Source organism: Morone saxatilis, unplaced genomic scaffold (assembly GCF_004916995.1).
Source record: "Morone saxatilis isolate NCDOM2014 unplaced genomic scaffold, NCSU_SB_2.0 Contig3, whole genome shotgun sequence".
In the NCBI taxonomy this organism is placed as follows: Eukaryota; Metazoa; Chordata; class Actinopteri; family Moronidae; genus Morone; species Morone saxatilis.
Genome location: NW_023339873.1, coordinates 7606441 through 7627858, shown reverse-complemented (window position 1 = coordinate 7627858; position 21418 = coordinate 7606441). Strand labels below are relative to the sequence as shown.

At 39.6% G+C, this 21418-nt stretch overlaps 2 protein-coding genes across 2 annotated transcripts; both read right to left on the bottom strand.

The window, feature by feature from the left end:
- Nucleotides 1-4570: 4570 nt before the first annotated feature.
- LOC118336664 (tumor necrosis factor ligand superfamily member 10-like) lies at nucleotides 4571-11008 on the bottom strand. Its single transcript, XM_035673329.1, has 6 exons — nucleotides 10596-11008; nucleotides 9214-9351; nucleotides 8688-8733; nucleotides 8492-8599; nucleotides 6413-6666; nucleotides 4571-5634 (listed from the first exon to the last, which is right to left on the bottom strand). Exons 1-6 carry the CDS (start codon nucleotides 10707-10709, stop codon nucleotides 5425-5427), a joined length of 870 nt encoding a protein of 289 aa, XP_035529222.1. The 5' UTR covers nucleotides 10710-11008; the 3' UTR covers nucleotides 4571-5424.
- A 4005-nt stretch (nucleotides 11009-15013) lies between these two features.
- Nucleotides 15014-20763, bottom strand: nceh1a (neutral cholesterol ester hydrolase 1a). The gene is made up of 5 exons (XM_035674177.1): nucleotides 20526-20763; nucleotides 17974-18220; nucleotides 17560-17629; nucleotides 17182-17353; nucleotides 15014-17083 (listed from the first exon to the last, which is right to left on the bottom strand). Exons 1-5 carry the CDS (start codon nucleotides 20658-20660, stop codon nucleotides 16463-16465), a joined length of 1245 nt encoding a protein of 414 aa, XP_035530070.1. The 5' UTR covers nucleotides 20661-20763; the 3' UTR covers nucleotides 15014-16462.
- Nucleotides 20764-21418: the final 655 nt, after the last annotated feature.

Here is a 21418-nt window from a genome sequence, read left to right as displayed (position 1 = left end):
CAACTGGAGGTTGATACGTGTGTGTGTGTGTGTGTTTAACTGAATACTAATATAATTTGATCAAAGGTAGCCTGTTCATGTCACTCACCATCACACACACACACACACACACAAACACAGACAGAGTCATAGTAGCTCTGTCAGCAGCCACTTGTTTTTTTTTTATCTATATGTCTATCTGTCTGTCTAGATAAAGTTTCTTCATTTACCGCCACAAGTCTTTTTGTCCAGTAGCTGGTAGCCAGTGGGGCACTGGCACTCAAAGCCGATCGGTCGGTCCATGCAGACATGGGAGCAGCCGCCGTTGTTGATCATACACTCATTAAGCCCTGGGAGACAAAGAAAAGAAGCCAGTGGTCAAATGCAGCCAATCACAGAAGAGTTAGGAATGTTATAGTTGCCCAGTAGGTCAATTATAAGATCAGAATACGATTTAGAAAAAAGTCTCAGCTTCATTCACCATAACATATTTTTGTAAGAGCAGTGAGATTTGATACAAGTGTATAAATATGTCTGGTACATAGGTGTGGAAAATGGATATCATCTTCATAATCTTCGTTTTTTCTCAACACTTGTACTCAGCTCTTTTCCATCCTTTCTGAATCCTTATCAGATGTTCTCAAAAGTGAAGAAAGGAATCAAAGAGACACAACATCACACCCGGTAAGCTCTTAAACCGAGATTCAGGTCCATCTGCACGGATATGAAATATGTGTGTAGAGGGGATTAATGCTGTGAACTGGGATTCTGAGACGTCCCATAAGGATCTATCACAGGAGTGAGTGAAGACATCTAAATTAAACAGGCACACTGCTTAAATAGAGGCAGAGTGATGTAAATGCATCCGGAGAATGAAAGAAGCAGAAAAAAAAACCAAGATATAAAAACACAACCACTCTCATTTAAAACTAGGTCAATGCAGCTGCCAATAGGTTGGCAGTTAGATTTGTGCTGCACACAGTGGCTTTATGAATTACTTGACAGCATAAAGGGCTCAAAAGTCACCGGCTGAAATTTTACGGTCAGTTATTTTTTGTTACCTCACATATTTGTTCAAAACAGCCGAGAAAGAAAACGTACCATCTAGAAACTGCATACGCAAGCTTACACATACAGTAGAACTTTTGTGTTATTTCTCTGTTGCGATGACATAGTAGTGGCAGCTCTTCAGCACACTTTACTTTCCATGTTTGGTCCGAAAACAAAAATGAAAACAGTTGTTTGAATGAATTACAGAAGGTAAAGCCAACTGAGTGAAATATACAATCACCAGACTATAATTCTCTTCAACATTTCATTCAACAGTGCACAGGCTTTGCTTTTTACACAAACAATTGAGCATGGCTGCACAATCAACAACTGGAAAGGGATGATAAAGGAAAAAATTGTTAAACTGCAAAGAAACCCCACTCCTCAATATGAGAGTGCTTAATTCTGTCAACAGCATCCTACCCAATCTAGTGGAACACATTTGTCAATAGCCAATGAGCTGTATTTCATCAGTCACTGAAAGTGTGTGTGCGAAACGTGTGTGTTAGTAACTGCAAACTACCACTACCACGTATGTGTATATAATGCCTCTTTTTATTTTCTTTATTTCATCTTCTTCTTCTGTATTTATTTATATTTTTCTCATACTAAGTTTATTGTTATGCACCAATATACCAAGCAAAATTCCTCGTATGTGAAAACCTACTTGGCAATAAATGATTCTGATTCTCGTTGGTTCCGAAGTGAAGCGTTATTTGTTGAATATATAAGCAACATATATTTTTATAAATACGTATTTGCTTTCTTGCTGGGAGTTAAGCTGGTTGCCTGAAAACCTCATGGCAACGACAAGATACTACGCCTGGCAGAGAAGTATTCTAGCAAATAACTCCCCACAACAACATGTCTTTCTTATTGTTGTATGGATTAAACAAACCAGATATAACATGTTAATTATTGAGCTTTAGAGGAGCTGGAAGGTGGATTTTGTTACCTTGTGACTGAGCCAAGCTAGCTATTGCTAGCCTCTGTGCTAAGCTAAGCTAACCAACTGCTGGCTCCAACTTCATATTTATCGTACAGACATGAGAGTGGTATAAATTTTCTCATCTAACTCCTTGCATTAAAGCTGTATTTACTCAACAAAAGAAACTGACGAGGCATGTGTGTGACAGCTGCCATGTAGCTTGCAATGCTACACAAGACCCTGTTGGCAAGTGCTGTATAATAATGTTGTTACACACTACACAGGCACAAAAAGCATTAATGCAAAAGAAATTCTCTGAATGCTTTGTTTCTCTACAATTGCAGGGAAGTTATGCTGATGCCATTTCTTGTGCCTAGAAATAAAATGCAGACCTGGGAATTGTGGTCCACATTCACCCAACAACACAACACAAAGTTAGACCCACTAACAGCAATACACTGACTACAGGGATCCAATATAACCTGTTCATCTCATCCATGGGGCTTTAAGGAAAGTAATTTTTTTGCACAAATGTATTCTTTATTTATTAAAATAAAAATAAAGAAAGAGAAAGTTGACTCTCTAAAGACTGACTGAAGGTTACTTTTGTGGGAAAATGTTCAAATTTGCTTTGTGTAAGTGCCAGCAGGCTCTGAGCGCTGCAACTGCCAGCATTAAATTCCCATCTCTAATTCAGCTGGATGGGTGACAGCAATCTGCCACTCACAGAAGCTCCCGTTAACTCCCTTCATGTCAGTTCAGAATTAACTGCAGACAGAAGAAAGACTGTGATGTAGCTGTATTTGAGGACTCACTCACTCCTGTTTCTTTGAGAGGGGCTGGGTGGGTAACAAAGATGCCCCAGGAGAGGCCCTGCATGACAACAGCTTTTTCCAGGCCGCTTCCAAGGACAAGTATGATTTAGAGGTCACTTCCCCCTTCCCATGGGCAAACCAGCATGTCATCTCTCCTTCTCTTCCCCACCTCCGTCTCTTTTTCTCTATCTCTCACCATGGTAACCCATTATGTACTACCTATTTTCAGCCGTTCCTCTTAGAGAAAGCTGGATGTGATGGTGCAGTGTCAAGAAATGAATGGTCTGCCAAGTAATGAGTCAGTACTGTGGTAATATGCCATTATTTCTAATGAGATGGGAAACACAGAAAAACATTTGCTTGCGTACAGAGAGAAAAGCATTGTCTTTATTTTCCCCTGATGTAAGGCTGATGCTGCAAATGCAATCACACTGAGCATCTACGTACAAGTGTGTTTCAAAGCAGCGGCTAGTATTATTGTCTTTCTGTGTGTATTTTTGTGTGTGTGTGTTTTGGTTGAAGCACCTTGAAGCCCTCCTATAACTCAAGAGGCTGTGTGTTGTCTGTGTTTGTGTTTACTGTCTCAGCTGTAACTACAGATGTTTGTCAGTCCAGTCATGGTGACCAAAAAAAGACTGAAGGAGAGAGAGAGAGAGGGAGGGAGAGATAGGACTCAGGCAGACCAAACAAACACCTTGGTTCTGCACTCATAGACCAGGAAGTAGCAGGTGGATTACAGTATGATCAGCAAATATGATCTATCTTCCTGCGTGTGTGTGTATGTTTCAAAATGTATTTCTGTTGGGCATTACTTGAACCCTGATTAGTTTTTGGTATTGTTTTTTTTATGTAAAAACTCTTGTTTGAGGAGTGACTCTTATTATTGCTGAAACATTCACTGCCATAATATGGAAACATGTAATACAACATGAATTAAAAGATAGTTTTTTACTTTTTCAGTTTTGTGTCTTTTTGTGTAGAGGCGATATTTGACTCAAGTTTGCTTTAGAGCTTGGTCGCAGGTGGGTGCAGACACTGGCTTAACACATTGACCATTATTGTGAACACAGCATTTGGATGGAGATTTGTGGTGGAAGCTAATGGGCTTTTTCCTGTCTTGCACAAGCTAGAGTTAACAAAATAGAGAGTTTGCCTTCATAATGATAGTGTCATAATGTTAATCCATTCATTCCCCATTCCATGACGAGTAAAAATGAGAAAAACCTAAAGACAATGAACTAGTACAGGCTGGTTATTTTGTCTCCCCTTCATCGCAATGCATTATACAATTAGTTAAATATATTCAGACGTGGGAAAAGTATTATAAACAATAATAATAAAATTCAACATTACAGGAGACTTGAATAAAACAAGGTTATGAGCCTAGCTAGCAGGCCCAAAACAAAAACAGCTGGTGGGGATGTCATCTGCAAGTATTAGGTCATAAACCAAAGCATTGGACACAGTAAAACTTTGACCTGATGGTGGCACTAGACACGAAGTTTAGGGAACACTGAAGAGAATATGCCATTCATCCTGAGAGGAATGTGAAAGCCTGTACCAAATTTAACGGCAGTCCTTATAATGGTTACTGAAAACCTAAAATGGGAACCTCATGTTAAGGCTGGAGGTAAAGTCGGGATCACTAAAGTCATTAGGATTCCTCATCTGTGAACCATTAATGTCTGTACACATATTCATGGCAATTCATTAACCAGTTGCTGAGATATTGCCATCCAATAGCTGGCATGACTTGTCTTGTTATAAGACCTAGGAAACGTAAGGAAGTTTAATTTTTAAATAAAACACTTGAATATAAATTTATTCAGCACAAAATGAAATCTGGTTTGGTATCCAATGGATATAGAAGTTTACATGTGTCAAAAACACTTAATACTCAGTCCATTCATACTAGATCAGTGCTTCTTTAAGGCCGTAGGACATCGTGATGTGTGTCACGCCACACATTCATTCATGACATTGCACAAAGAGGAAATTCAACCTTAAGTCCTGTAAACAAAAAAAACAAGCTTCATTCATAATACTGAACATCTCAAATCTTGTCTAGTGGCATTTTTGATACTAATTTCTAACTAAAAGACCAGTTTCCAAGTTTCATGTGTCCAACAGCACTGTCATTTCCTGGGGATGACAACCCGACTGTCGACTGTTTGACCTGTGGGCAAAAACAGCTCGCTCTGTTCTCAATAGAAGTCATTCACACGAGACCACATTTTTATCTGCATCTATTGTACTGCTCCAAATGTCCTGTACTCTGAATGCACCATGTAATCCATGTTTGCTCTGTCATACAGTACACTCTGTTTACCAGCCCCAACCACAGAGTTAATAACCGGTGTGAGGTTTAACTGTGACTACTGGTGTAAATATGCAGCAAATGGCTCTTCTTCCGTGCCATTTTGAGCCACAGCGAGTCTGCCACTTCAGCTCAGTATGATCATATCTCTACAGCTCTGTGGTTCCAAAAGAAGTCCTTTGCACTGCCAACAGTTGATTAGTCTTCTCCAATCCTGCACTTTCATACAGCTGCTAACATTCCCAAGCAAAAACCCTGACATTCGGGTCCACTACTGTTGATGTCTGCATCAAGTCACATCAGTCCCGGACACTTCTATCCGAGGTTCCCCCTCTTTAACCAACGAGGAAGGCCCCGAAGTAGCTTGCCCTCCCATCCATCTCCATGGTGCTGGCGTTGCTAACGGTGATGAAGAGGCGGTCGGCGGGCTGTAGAAAGGCAGTACCGGCCTGATGCAGGGAGAAGAGACCAGGCTCCTGACCCCGAGGCCAGCAGGCACTCCGGAATGATTTCATCAGCAGGATGGGCATCGTGTAGGAACTCATCTGTGGACCATATCACAAAAACAAGTTCAAAACCTTCAAAAGCAAAGCATCACAATATATATGCATATAATATTTAATCATAAGCATTTCATCTTAACGATACCACCTAGAATGAATAGCTTCATTTCTTACTCTTGGTGCATTCAAGAACACTCTGACATTTGAAGTTTGAGGGTTGGCTTCCATTCATGAGTTATTAAGTAATCATCACCCACCACAAACAGACACTTTGTCCAGCCTGATATTGTGTTCACATGTAGCCATTCTCTATTTGGGATTCAGCCCTAACCAACTAGTAGCAAGTGACATATCCTTTCTGCTGCGTCATGGATAAAGTTGATGCCCCCATTTTTATTCCCACCCACAACGCTCTGATTGGTCAATTGTTTCTCCAAATGACAGAAAAGCATACTTACAGCAGCAAAAACATGAAAACAAATAACATATATATATATATATATATATATATATATTATTTTTCTACAAAATGAAAAAGAACATTGAATTCTTGTATACAACTGAAATAATATATTATTCAATTTAGTATATAGTGTATACTATTTGTATATAGTATGGAATTGGGACACAGCTGTGGACACCGAAGAGATTGCTATTTGGTAGCCTACCCTCTACTGTAGATGCTGAAGGGTCCTTGTTCATTACTGTATTATCACGCAACAATAACATAACTTAAACTGAACCAGATTATTATAAAATGTTGACTGTGATGGATTATTAATTTGTTCCAATGCCTTCAATAATGTGCACAAAGCCTAACCTTCTTGTAGATATACTGGACAAGCTGTGCTCCTTCCTCCTCCTTTGTTTCCCCTGTCTCCCCCTTTGCCTCCCAATCCGTCTCGCCCGTGGAGGGCAGTCTGAAGTAGGTCTGGGCATAGATGTAGTAGAGGCCAGCTCGGGACACCAGCAGCTCTCCTCCCCTCAGCTCCATGTTCTGCAGGAAAGACAGACCTCTCTGTCCCTCCCACGCTCTGATTCGCTCGCCCAGGTACCCCCTGCTGCTCCGTGAGCCTGCAACAGCACATAAAAACATACACAGAGAGAAACACACACATAAACATGTCAATTAAGGCCATTTGCTCATTTTAAGAGTGTTGATTGAGTATAAACAGCCACTGCGATCAAATAAGAAACAAATGTTAAAGAAACTCTGCCAATAAAGCTTACAGATGTGCTCACAGACCAGCTGCTTATTGACAGGAGTTTCATGTTTCATACGTCCAGCTATCCTGGGGTATGTATGTAAAGATAGAAGGTTGACCAACCTTCTAGTTTTATGACATTCAGAAATATATTCCTCATGAACAAATAAAAAAGACAAGGCTGGCTATATTTCATATTTTCCTATTGTCAACAAATCGCATAAAAAAATAAAATTAAAATCGGTAGCACCACTTTTTTGCTTGTCTGTGGCTCTAACTTTTCGAGAACAATTATAGATGTAAAAGTTTAAAAGGGTGAATAATTTCCTAAAACAGCTGGGTACTATATTTTCAGCAAACTTTTCTCTAAAAGGAGTATATAGTGCATCTGTTGTGGACTATTTTCTGTTGCGGATTAATACATATTCCGTGTTATAGTGAGTATTTACAGATGGCATATGTGGGATCGAGTCAAAATAAATTACAGTGTAGTATTATAATGAAGGAACATAAAACAGTGGTGTGGCCCACTGGTGTGCTTATAATAGTTTTTGGACAACGATGGAGCTTTATGGCAAAGATAAGATATGTCAGGCTTTGGCTACATGGACAATACTTGTTAGTAGAATCAGTTCATTACTGGCTTTGGTAATTTCATGGGTTTTATTTTTTTAACAAGAAAAAACATGACCAGACTTGTCCTTTAAAGCCAATAGTGTACAAGTAGAAAAACCTTTGACTTTGGCCTCCTCCAGTGGTTGTATCAAAAAAGACACTGTGGCAGACAGCAATGCACGCTGCCCCCACCCACCCTCTCTCTTTCCCACAGACCTCCCAGAGGATACTGAGATGAACGGTCTGAGGGCAAAACACAGACTGAACTAGCTATATCGTTATCAATTTTAATGGGGATTTTAACATTTTTATAGAAATAAAAACTTCAATAATCAAAAAGTAAAAAAATGTAATGGTTGAATGGAGCAAGACTAAATGTTTTTGTAACTGGTTTGACTAAATGAAACTAAAAACTAAACTCAACTGCTCTAATTGTCCGTTAAGAACTGCTGAGTACCTTAGCATCATTCAAATTATAATGGTTGAACAAGCTTATAATTTTACTGCAATTAAAGTAACTTGATTTAATGACATGAGGTGGGATGCTTTTTCCTTATTATTACAGAAGTGCGTTTCGAAGAATTTTGGGATAAAATAAACATCTTCTCAGTAAAAAAAATCTGAACACTAGGGGTGTCTTCATGGTCAAGTGGTCTATCACACATTTCCTTTTGTTATTCCAACCAGAAATCCTTGTTGCATGTTATCACCCAGTCGGTCTTATGCCATAAAACGAATCATAAAAATATGCAAACTGTATTAGGTAAGGACTATCATACACCTGGAATTTCGGAAGACACCGTACAAGTTTGACAGGCATAAAGTAGCTGCACATCTGCAGGTCCTGACAAACATGAAGATGTTACCGAATCTGAGAGCAGCCTGGGAAGCCTTGAAGCACATTCCTCACCTCTGGCCCTGGAAAGGTATGAGCGCAGCAACACAGTACTCACAGGTGTGTGAGCATTGCGATTAAGTACTGTGTTCAAGATGTCAGGTATGCTTTCCAGGACTTCATTCCAAACGTAACCAACTCCGTGTACATACTGGACATTTTACTACATTAACAGGATCCTCACCCTCTGCTGTCGGAGGTTCTGTGGACGAGCTGACACCGGTCACATGCGCAGCAACTTTGGGAAGAGGTATTCCTCGGACACCGGGGTGCAGCACTCCTGTCAGCTTATCTGGGAAAACACACAGGACGTGTTTAGCGGAAAAAGATATGCTTACTAGTTTTTGTAATAATTGATAGTCTATGGAGGCATTGTTTACCTCTCATAGCAGTAGTTATCTCCTTCTGGAATCTGTCAGCCATGGTCTGAAAGAAAAACACCCAGAGAGACAGAAAGAAAAAGAGGGAGTGAATAGGCGGCAAGTTAAAGTAGCTTGTCCTCTTCAGTTATAATGCACTTATGGTATCTTTAGATCTAAATTAATAACATTCAGTAATACATGTGGGACCGTTTCACCCCCACGAATCATTCAGTCCTCCCTCTGGATCAACAAATATGTCATCTGTTGACTTGTAATAGCAGTATTCCCCTTTGAGTCAGAGTTATTTAGAAGTTCTGTGGAGGATCATTTTCCCAGCTCCAATCAGTGGTGCCCGAGTAACTACATGTAATGTACAAACAAATTATTATCATTACTAATTCTAATTTATAAAATGTCTGCAACATTGTGGATAGAACATGTAAAGTGTGGACCACCAGTGTGTTAAATAAAATAACAAATTAACCCTGCAGCCCAAAAAAAAGGTAACACAAATTGAAGTTAGATTAAAAAATAAATCAAAAACCTTTTCTATGTGGTAGTGGAGCTGTTGCGTGACTTGCCAGCAGGGGTCGCTCCTCTTGTCCTTGGAAACTTCGGACTCAGAGAGCTGATTTGCGTTAATCAGACAGGAAACGCTACTACGAGAGAAACTCTCCTGCATCTGTCAACGAAGAAGAAGTAAAACAAACAATGTACAAGGGCTGCAACCAACGATTATTTTCATTATCGTTTCACCAAGAAAATATTTTTTAAAAATCTATAAAATATCAATTATATATCCTCAGAGAGGTAAATCTCTGGTTTTGTCCAACCAACAGTCCCAAATCCAAGGATATTTAGTTTACTACTGTCCTCATACACCAAAACAGCAAATATTTGGCCTTTTTGGCTTGAAAAATTACCAATTACTTGATCATCAAAACAGTAAATTTTTCTGTCTATCAATGATTAATTCAGTGCCGTAATCAGGCTGTCTGATGGGCAGGGGTGGAAAAATAAAAAGGGCACCAGCTGCATGGGGTTTGGGGCACCAGTGCGCAGAAAGTTGCATTGATGCATTTATTGTGAAACAGTTCACTACAGCGCAGCCTTTATGGCACTGAGTCACATTTCTCCACTAGAAAAACACACTAGAAGAGTATTTCTCAATCTTTGTGTGTACATACTGGTACAGGTGGATGCCAATAAGCGGATTAACATGGATTCAACTCTGAAGTGGACACAGGTGTGTGTGTGTGTGTGAGGTGAGGTGGGCTGTTTTACTCTGACTCAGCCAATCAGAGCCCAGCACCAAATCCATCATCTTTTTTTTCTGCTTGTCACAATATCTGCTCGAATGCCTGAAACTTGTTGCTTTAGGGTGTCACAACCCTCCTGACTCCTAACTAGTCTCATTTCCTGCCATTGTGTTCTGTTATCTACTCTGCCAACTTTCTCCTCTCTCATTGTGCAGCTTTAGAAAGGCAGAAATTCTTGCATAACTGGGACTTTTTACTTCATGCCACCACATGCATTTGCATATTAATCCTGCAGTAGCCAATCCCTGAAAGAGTAACAAAGTGTGTCTGTAGATTATTCAAGTTGACATTGGCAACTTCATGCCATAATTTATCTTATGAGATTTTATAAGGCCTCTCCTCACTGTTCAGGTTAGGTCTAATGTCTTGGGTGCTAAATAAGTGTTATTTGTAATGTTTTATTCCCTATCTTGCATGGAGACATAAAACTGTGCCACTGGTATGGTTTCCCTGTGAAATGAATGGCTATGAAGTAAAGCTATGATTTATCATCAGTAAAGTGTGTGTCAAACCTCCCCCTTTCCCACCCCAGTTATCTGGCAGTCGGGTTTGGTTCTGCTGTCATTCTGTGTTAGATGAAGGGGAAGACAAACACACACAATCTTACCGTGCTCAGGACTTTGTTGAAGTACATAAAACTGACGGCAACCGCGATGGTCTGCAGGAGGATTGCTGTGAGTAGGATGAGCCCCAGACACTGGAGAGAAACACAAATGGCCATATCACAGCGTGAGTGTGGCAAACCCCAAAATAAGTTCCGAGGAGCAAGGAAAACACTTCCACAAGCAGGGAGGACAAGTCAGATCAAGCTCTGCTGGTTCCTCGGCTCTGGAGGGAGAGAGAGAAGAGAGAGAGAGAAGGGGGGAAAGAGAGAGGGAGGAAAACAGAGCTGCAGTTTGTAGGTAGGTGGAGCAGAGAGAGAGAGAGAGAGAGAGGAGGTATCGAGGATTACAACAGCCTGTCACTGTTATTAGATAGAAATGAGCTGGGAGCTAGAAGCTGCAACTTCATGGCGCCTTCAAGCGCTGTCGGAAAGGTGGGAACTTGAACTGGGTTGAGAGCGCATGTGCAACCCAAACAAGAGGATAATACTACAACTTAGACCACGTGGGTTGCCTCAGTGTGACACTAGAAATCAGAAGCTATTAAGCTCATTATTTATGATCATTTAAGCCTTAAAATTACTCTTTAAATATTAAATATTCAATTTTCTGGGTATACATGGTGAAACAAATTTACTTCTAGGTCTATTTAGTTACTGTTCTTCATCAGCTAATGGAGTTTTCTCAGTCAGAGAGTTCACATTTCTTTAGCACTTTAAGGGCATTTAGTCCATGTTTGCTTAAAAAGGTTTAAAGTTCATTCGGTTTACTAATATTTGATCGAAATAAGATTTTAGAGAAACCCAAACATGTTTTACTTTACAGGAACTGAACACAGATATAAAAAGTAGATCCGTTTTCTGTCATGTGGGGAACAGAGCTTTAATCTTTTCTTTTAACCATTTTTAACGTGTAAAATCCTGTAGTTATGTGAAGCAGATGCTAATAGAGGCCAGCAGTCTTTCAGTGTTTTATACTGTTTACTCCTTTCTGTGGTTCAAAGTATATTTGTTCCCCTTTAATCCCAATGTCCCAACATTTGCCACAATTTGTAACTGGGTTTGTTTACTTCCTGCCAGAAGAATTGCAATGTATTACAGATTTCCAGTCCGAATGTGGAGCTGCTGAAGGCAGAATAAGATAACTGTGTTGGTTGAATTTAGGCAAATTACGAATGCCCTGGAAACAATGAGTTGTAAAAGGGTTTGAGGTTTAACCCTATTTTCTTTCTCTTTTCTCTTTGTCCAACTTTAATTTTTCACAATTGTGCCTCTATAATAATAATAATAATATACTTGTTACTGTGTTTTCTTGGTGTTTAACAGCTAAACAGCTGCAGTTAAAGCAAATGTCCAATAATAATTTATTTGCCTGTTTTCTTCTTGCATTGCAGATCGAAGTACCTCTGAATGGCTTGATTTAATAGCGATGAAGCAATGTTGTAATGTCATGCGGTCAAATGATCAAAAAAACACTTAAAATGTGTGATGAGTTGTATGTATGACATTCAAAATCAGAAGTGACAGCACATAAAGGCAGCATCACTGCATGAAAGTTGCATGTGAGACAATCAGCATCTAAGAGTAAGATGAAAAAAGGCCCCTTTTCTTCTCTTTCCTGCTATTGTGAAGTGATCTGAGAGAATGCTGGCCGATTAGTGCCAAATGACCCGCCATTGTTAGTGCTTCAGTGTAGCCAAGTAGTATTTGTCACAAGGGAGTCATTCAATCTGCAGAACTTAACCTTGAATGATTCCCAGTGGTTCCTCTACTTTCATTCCTTCACCTCTAACCCCTGCTCCATTGTCAGTGCGAGGAAGTGAGAGTGGAGCTGAGGGAGTTCACAGCTCCTAGATGTGCGTGACCCTCCCATGTGTAACATGTTCACACTCGTGCATATGCTGATACAGGGTTCACACAGGTTGGTAGGACTCTATTAAACTGAAAACACTGGACAAATAGCATCTGTATGCGGAAAATCCCAACGGTATCCAAATGTATCACGACCTTTGATACTACCGTGTTTTTGTGCATTTATTCCAGGGAAATGTTGGAGGCGTAGGAGTGAATAACACCTGAGGAAAATAAGTATTTTGTTTGATTTCTTTACTGATAAAAATCTAAAAATGCAGAAGATTCCTTTAAGTGAGTCACTTCCCAGGCTTGTCAGAGAGAAGGTAAGTGATATTTGAAGACTGTCTGGCCTCAGGCAGGGAAGATGACACCCTGAGAGGACTGTAGACATGCCAGTCTACAGTCCCGTTGCAAACAGACAAAAAGAGAGAGGGAGAGAGAGAGAGAGAGAGAGAGAGAGAGAGATGGTGTATGTTCGGAATTTTGCAGAAAATTACAATACTTTAATGTTTAAACCTTTTAATCAACATCTTTCCTATTCAATTATTGTTTCTTTCTCTCAGGTCCAATCAGCTAGTGACTTCTGACCTCTATCCACATGCAGCACGCCCTAACTGGCTTTAATCCTCCAGGTATTTTAAAGCCGAAAGGAATAGTTTGACATTTTGAGAAACTGTCCTTTCTTGCCAAGAGTTAAATGAGAAGATTGATATTGCTCTCATGGTTGTGATGTAAAGCTGGAGCCAGCAGCCAGTTAGCTTAGCTTCGCATAAAAACTGGAAACATGGAAAACAGCCAGCCTGGCTCTCTCTAAATGTAATAAAATCTGCCCACCAACACCTCTTACGCTTACTATATGCATGTTATATCTTGTTTGTCTAATCCTTACAACAACCAAAGTGTAAAAGTTGTGGTTTTATAGGGGGTTATGTGACAGACAATTTCTGTTATTATTTTAGATTTTATTTTTCAAATTGAATCTGGAATGGTGGACTCAAATAGCCTTTGCTGCCAACATGCAGACCACAAATAGGATCAAAAACAGGGTTTTATTTCATCAAAATTTTACACGCATTAACTTTAAAACTGCAACATAACTTTGGTTAACACCAAAATCATCAAAAACGTCTGTCTGTCTCTGTGAGGAACAGACAGTATGATGAACTTGTTAGACTCAGTGACTCAGAACAAACTATTTTCTAAACCCTGAATCTGAAATCTGTTACGAGAACAATTGGAAACAGGAAAGCATAAGGAGAGCTAGTGCTTCTTTGAAAATTAAAGCAGTTTCCCCCTGAAGTGAAGAGCTCAAATAATACCCTGGAGACATCACGCTCCATCCACCCTCCTCTGTCCTCCACTCCCTTTTTCCCTCCCCTGAGGCTTCTCCTCCCAACGTTTGTCTCGGTAAAGTCATGGAATCTCCCTAAATTCCCGTCTGAGCACTACAGCTGCTCATTGTCTCATTTATAAAACAAAGACTAGTGCTGAAAAATGCTACGGCAGCACAATGCGCACAGACATTTGCCAGTGACTTAGTTAGTTTGTCTGTGGAAGGGTGTTTCCCTGATAGGAAACTACTGTATGTGAATGTGGGAGCATAGAAACAGAGACAATACACACAGGTTAATATTTAACTCACAATCATTTGTTTCTATCAACCGGGTGGTTTGGCGAAGACAACACTGAACACAATTTAGCATTTGATTTTAAATAGAGATTTAGGGTTACACTAAGGTTAAGATATTTAGGCATGCAGTTATGAGGATTACTCCAAATATAGATTATAGGAGGGTTACATGTAGCCTACTTGCAATACTTAAAGTATCAAAATCCAAGTATTTTTATGCAGATAAATGTTTTATTACTTATTACTTATTTGTTTTATTATTGGATTATTGTTACCAATTCCTTTTAATGTGTAATTACCAAATGTGTTAGATTAAGACCAATGAAGGTTCATGTGGTTCTCAGTCCACTAGAGGGTGGTGTTGCATTGATTATTGGTACTTGACCCAGAAAGGTGGTGCAGATGTGAGGGTTTTATATATTCTCTATAGGGATAACAACATAGATTACTCATGCAACATGAAATATCTATTGAGTAGTTATGTCATCAATACCACTCTGATATTCATATTCTGGTATATTAAAATATAGGGGTGTGTGTTACGGACTACCTGAACAAATGTTTCTCCTCTGTGTACGCTTCATATTTACGATTAGCAGAACACTAAAACCAATTTGAACCTTTTATAAACGTATAAAATGGCTGGAGAGAATATCCCCAGAGATGCTGACAAAAATTGCAAAATGTATTTAATGTATTTAAACATAAGCCTCCAAATTTGGAGAAGCTAAAGGTGGCATATGATAACTATGTTTACTGGATGATGCATTATGGGAAACATGAATGAGGCAGGTTGAGCAAAAGCAGGTTTGCTGAAAACTGAAACACAGAAAATACACCTAATTACAAAATAATGACGCATATTGAACATCACAGGCTGAAGATGCATACCGGGGGATCTGGAAGTGGATTTTTAAGCACCAAAAGAACAGAACAATTCATTCTTCATGTTTTTTTTTTATTGACACCCTTCATCAGTTCCCTCATAAATCACAACAGTGGGCAGAGCAGAGACACAGAGGAAAATTGCATCCCACGTGGAATGCTTAAAAGATGGGAAAGTTAAATTTAGAGGTAAAATTACAGTATTTGAAGCCCTTGCAGATTCTCAGTTTGCTGCAGCTACTCAATGCAAATTGCAACTTCAGTGACTCATTCATGTCGCAAAAGCATCCCTAGCCAGGCATTTAAATCACAAAACATTTCATTCACAGTTTACTATGGTTCAGATACACAGAATGTCCTGTAAGTAGAATACAATGTGAATGATACATGTAAAAGGACAATACTGTCCACAAGAAAAGTACTGAACTCCCCATTAGAAAAAAAGGACCTTGAGAAAGCGTTATGCCTGGTTTTTTTGAAGCGGCATATTTATTTAAAAGATACAATATCATTTACAAATGTCATCTGTCTCATGTTTGACGTCACTACAAGAGACCACAGCCAGGTGCTTTGAGGTGCATGCTCACAATGACAGTACTGAAATGCTAATGCGAAGCAGATAATGTTTAGCATGTTCACCATCTTAGTTTAGCGTGTTAGCATGCTAACATTAGTTAATTAGCGCTAAATCCAAAGTATGGCTGAGGCTGATGGGAATTTCATTAGATTTGCAGGTATTTGGTCATGAAATTAATTCATATTTTGATCTGATTATGGCACTGGATGAAAAGTTAAGGGAAAAGTTACTTACTATAATATTCTAAGGGCCACGAATATGTGCGTGGCAAATTTCATGACTATTCATCCGGCTGTTGACGAGATACCGGAAAAATCAGGGGATCACCAAAGTCATTAGGGTTCATTCTCTGGTTGTCATGACCGTCTGTATCAACATATTGCAGTGATGGAACAACAAACATTGACATATGACAAAATGTAACTTGCTGAGCCATATAATCAAACAAAGATCAAACAAAAACACTGCCACTGCTAACATGAGCCTGTGATCAGGAGTTTCTAACTTGTAATAGGCCTGAAAAGCATAAAACCAATTACAATCTTTGTGAAATACACTGCTCTTGTGTTTGTGGTGTGGATAAAAATAAGTGTACTGATGTGGTTCCTCACAGTGGAAGCAGCTGATTCATTTATCCATTAGTGGAAAGCTTGTGGCTGTGTATTTATTGTTAGCCAGGGTAATTTGAACATATTTGCCCTTCTCCACTGCAAACCTTAAAGAATCTTCATATGTACCAAGGTGGTGTGTGTGTATGTACAGGTAGGGCCCTGAGCTTAGATTTTATATGATACAAAGAGCAGATGTACAAGCACTTGGAAAGTATGTGATTCATAAAGCAAGGACTAGTGCATTTGTATTGGTAGAACACACACATGCATGCACCCATATAGACACTTACACTCACACACAAACACACACACACTCTTACAAGTTGTTCTTGAGCCAGTTGAGGTAACCCCTAAGTGCCCTCTTCCCTACATCAAATTCAAATGGCCAAGTTATGAAGCTGAAACATCCGTGGAAGCCATCTTCGTAGTGATCACTGAAGACTTTGACACCTGCGTCCTGTAAGCGGCGCACGTACATCAGGCCGTCATCCCTCAACACATCATGCTCACATGTTAGGATGTACGCCCGAGGGCATTTAGCCAAAACCTCTGGTGCTGTTAACAGTGGTGCTGCCCTTACGTCCAGCATCCCCGACAGCTCCTTTGCTGACCCCTGCGAATCCTTTTCCACAATCAGAGGCTTGTAGCTCTTCTTGTATTTCGGGGGCAGGAGGACTGTCCAGTCTATCCGCGCCCTCAGCTCTGGGGTAATGCTTGAGTGGTGTAAGGAGCTGTGGTTGTTCACCATCCACTGGGACTGCAGGGAGAGGTCAGCACCGAGATACTGCAGCCAGAAGCGAACCATGACTGGGCGGTAGAGGATGGGTATGTGTTGGTTCTGCAAGTAGGAGGGCGTATTGAAGTCCAGAGCCTGGAGCACGGGGTAGATCAACGCCTGAACGCTGAATTTCACACTTATAGTGTCATCTTTTGAAACCTGAGAAATTTTTAAAAACATATAAGGCCTTAATGTCTTGATTGATATCAACAGTACATTTTACACACATTCCTACAAGAGATGGCTTTTTTATATACCTCCTGAGCGACCGCAGCAGCCAGGTTTCCTCCAGCACTGTCACCTGACACAGCCACACGCTCTGGGTCGATGGCATACCTGGCTAGAACATTTGGGGACAAGAAGTGCTTGGCAGCAGCGAGGCAGTCTAAATACGGCACTGGGAAGTGCACCTCCGGATACAGACGATACCTACACAGACATTGGTTGCAAATGATGATTTACTGGTGGTTTAAAAAGCAAGTGACACATGAAGATCAGTTCATATGTATAATACCATCCGTGGTGAGTTATTTTTTTTATCTCTTAAAGTGTAGCTCTGTTTTAACAGTTGGTTTCTCTATGAGCAGAAAAAACTTGAAACAGTAGATTAGTGTTGCAGGAGGAGAGACACTTACTCAACAGATACCACAACGGTGTTGAGCTCGTCGGACAACATCCGGTTGATTGTATCATATGATCCCTTCTCTAAGGAAGTGAGCGAGAGAAAGAGGAAAAGTTAAATGAAAAAAAAAAGAAATAACTGATCTACTCTCTTAGTTAAAATTTTACTACTAAGTTGTTACACCTGTTCCCCATGTGGAATTTGGGCAAAACACCCCCCTTAAATGCATAAAATGTGACGTATCACATTTAATAATACAAATAAAGATACTATCAAATCAATCTGCTAATTAAAGAAAAGCTCACAAATATCCTTAATTAATCTTATTCTTATATTAATCTATATACTTCAAATTTTTATTATTTAAATTTTTTTCTGCCTCATTTTACTGTAATTTTACTTAAAGAGCATGGATGTCCATACTCACTGGCACTGCCGAGGGCCCAGCCTCCTCCGTGGAAATACATCAACCCTCTCCTCAGATGGCCTTCGCCTCCAGCAGGGGGCTCGTAAACACGGACCGGGATGCCGGCGAAAGTGATGTCGCTGACTTTCACTCCCGGCATGACCCCTCCGCTGGACTCAGAACTGAGCGCCATGTCATCAAAGCCCTCCATCGACTGCCTGAGGGACCTGATATAATGGTCAAAACCCAGCCAAGCCTTCAAAGAGGCCTGAGGACAGAAGGGAGGGGAGGAGTGAATAAAACTCCACCTTGAGTGTAGTTTCTTAGGACACATTAGGGGAATAGAGTGAAACGAGCAGGTAGCAGAAAGGAATCTGGGAAAAGACTAAATGCTTGTATATGTTGGCAGAGACTTGAGACACAACTGTCTCACCTCTGTCCTCCTGCACTGTATCTTACTGTTTCTAAGTCTGCCCTCCTCCCCACAAACATCTCAGACTGTCTCAATAGCTCAGCCAAGGCCAGCAGACACAGCTGCTTGGCACAGTGGGGACGCAGAACCAGACAGCCACACAGAGACATGTTGAACTTGTTTTTTTTTTTTTTTATCATTTCCTTAAGATGAAAAGTCTACAAATGCGGCAAAATATATTCTTTTATCAATACTGACTATTGATCCAATACCAGAACTCTCTTCACACCAAATTTAAAGTCTGTATACCTCACTGAGAGTAAACCCTTGGAATTATTTTTTATGTAAGGTAAGGATTGCTAAAGATCTGAGTTGGCAGCCTGCCATGACTAAATGAATGTAACTGATGGAGGAAATTTATAATGATAGTGACACACAAACTGTAGTTAATGTGAATCAGTCGCATTCTAACCTGATCAGGTTAAAGGGGAACTCCAGCGGTTTTGCACACACATCTTTATTACAAGTCTATTTACAGATCTTCGGGAGGATTACTGTTTATGTGAAGAAAAATTTAATACAGCCTTTTGTGGCTCCAGAGGGGAGCTGTGCAAATTCTGATTAACTGCCTCAAGTGATGTCAGCATCAGAGATTACAAGTTTTGCTCTTCATTTCTACTTGAGGTTGGTGGCTCGGTGCTACAAAATACATTACTAGTATAACAAAATCAGTGGAGTTGCATTATGGGTAATGTAGGCACCTATCAATTGTGAGTCTGACAATGTTAGTGCAATGTTAGGTGGAGTGCTCTTTAAATAAAGGCAATATCTGCCCTGCATGAGATTGCTGCATCATTTCTTTGGCTGTATTTTAGTGAACAGTTTTAGCTAACTGTACCTGGAATAAAATACTTAAAAAAGGAAAAATTTAACTCAAAGTTTAAGCTGCAATTTTGAACTTGGGTGGACAATAAAGTTGTTGTATTATATAATCAAAAACATACTTTACACTTGTGAGTTTTAAAATTACTTTGTTATATTTGCAATATGTGGATACATTCTTGCACCTTTCAGCTGCAGGAAAGAAAAGATCTAAGTGCAGTTTAAAACCATTTTAGCATCTTCTCCTATAATAGATCATACTCAAAACTATATGCTGTGCAAATGTTATAAAATATCACATTTAAGGTAAAATATTTGAATAACTAGAACTTAAATCTCATCACAGTGGGTTTTTTTCCACTCCTTTTTTTTGGAAAAGAAGGATACAATAAAGTATTAAATGACTTGTGCAAACTGTATCAACTGAAGCAAACTACACTTTACAAGTAGAACATAAATCTTCAAGCTCCCTCAGCTAGTGTGGCAATAACAGATATTATTACTCTTCACCTACAGTGCCATTTTCAAAATGTAGAACAAAGGTGAGGGTGAAGAGTGATATTGTCCTCACGCATGCCCAGAATAAACTCCCCGATGGCTATTCTGCAACAAATTAACACCATGACAGAGAGTGACAGTTTCAAAATCAAACTGTAAATGCACTGAAAAAGCTCTTTCACAAAGTTTGCACATCTCACCCTGCTGTCACTAAAGCGCCTGACACAGTCTGGTAAAGAGAAGCATTGTAGACTACACATAACTTAAATGCATAAACAGCACATGATGTTGTGGAAGTTCAAGACAGATGTGCCTCGGATTTTTGATTTTATAACTCAGAAAATACACAACTTCAAATAAATACATCATAAAATACTGATGCAATAACAATCCTATTGAACCTCATCAATAAAGACACCAAAGTTGGGCATTTCAGGGTTAATATCATTTCAATACATGGTTTAGGGTCTAAGTCTAACCTCAGTCTGCCCAGTCTAGATTACTGTGTTATAGGTGAAGAGGTGTGTCTTTCTTCTCAATGCCACTATTATATAAGCTGCATTGCATGCAACTTAACATTTCACAGTCACATTTCACACAACAACTGCTATAAATAACACTTTTTAGCCAACAATTTGCACAAGGAAAAACAACAGATTTTGTACATATTAAATCATAATAACAGCTGAAGCTGCGCACCTGCTGCACCCATCTGTTTCCGATGCAGTCCTCATACTATCCACAGCATTTATTCCCCAAATGCAAACATCTCCCCACTCACCAGGTGCATCGTTGCCCGGAATCCAGCATCCAGCAGCATCAACCTCCAGGGCTCCTGGATGGCATCAGGCAGCGGGATGTAAACATAATAAGCGAGCGCCACCGTTAGTAACACAGTAACAAGCAGCAGCCTCATCCTGGATCTGACTGCTCTGAGGTCTTACAGAGGACAGAAGGCCCAGACAGACTCACTGCTCTGGCCGGATTTCTGATTTGTCACTGGTGGGACTAGGAGGCTCCAGAGTTAGCGTTAGAATTTACTTTGTGGGCACAGACAACTTCCGATGAAAACTTCAAAATAAAACCTATATTGACATCGTTTTGTCTGGAGACTAAACAAATTTATGGATTCATTTGTTCAATGGCTGCCATCAAAGCTTTCAACATTTGGACTAAATCGATTCAGTTTTGACCTGTTTACTGATTATATGTCTTTGGGACTGAATCGCTGAAAGTCATATCACTTTGTGTTTAAAATATATTGTTTTTAATTTTGGAATAAGTAATGAGCTATGAAATAGCTGTGTCTACATTCACCCATCCATAAAACACTCCCTCATGAACATTATGCTGATTATATAATTTATTTTTAATTGTATTACTATCATTATTATTATTATTATTTACTGATTTTAAGCTAATAATGATAATATAAAACATTCTACAGTATTTGATATTGTCGTCTTCTTCATCCCAAAACTTAATAAGACGTTTATTCTTTAGAAACTTTTCATTTACGCTTTTATTCTGAAATCAGACAGACAACAAACAATGGACATCTGGGAAATGAAGTTTTTCTGTTGGAGGGTACCACATTGTATTACATATACATGACCACGGAGAGGCACAATAGAGCTGCAGAATGCAGCCAGGACTCCACACATTATATCCACA

Excerpts from the sequence above, each read along its gene's own strand:
- LOC118336664 (XM_035673329.1), bottom strand. The coding sequence starts at position 10,709 with ATGGCCATTTGTGTTTCTCTCCAGTGTCTGGGGCTCATCCTACTCACA. Across the intron at positions 6,667-8,491 it reads AGAACCTCCGACAGCAGAGG|GCTCACGGAGCAGCAGGGGG; the intron begins GTGAGGATCCTG and ends GTGCTGTTGCAG. Across the intron at positions 5,635-6,412 it reads TCCAGTATATCTACAAGAAG|ATGAGTTCCTACACGATGCC; the intron begins GTTAGGCTTTGT and ends TATGGTCCACAG.
- nceh1a (XM_035674177.1), bottom strand. The coding sequence starts at position 20,660 with ATGAGGCTGCTGCTTGTTACTGTGTTACTAACGGTGGCGCTCGCTTAT. Across the intron at positions 17,354-17,559 it reads ACCGTTGTGGTATCTGTTGA|GTATCGTCTGTATCCGGAGG; the intron begins GTAAGTGTCTCT and ends ATGTCTGTGTAG. Across the intron at positions 17,084-17,181 it reads CTGCTGCGGTCGCTCAGGAG|GTTTCAAAAGATGACACTAT; the intron begins GTATATAAAAAA and ends AAAATTTCTCAG.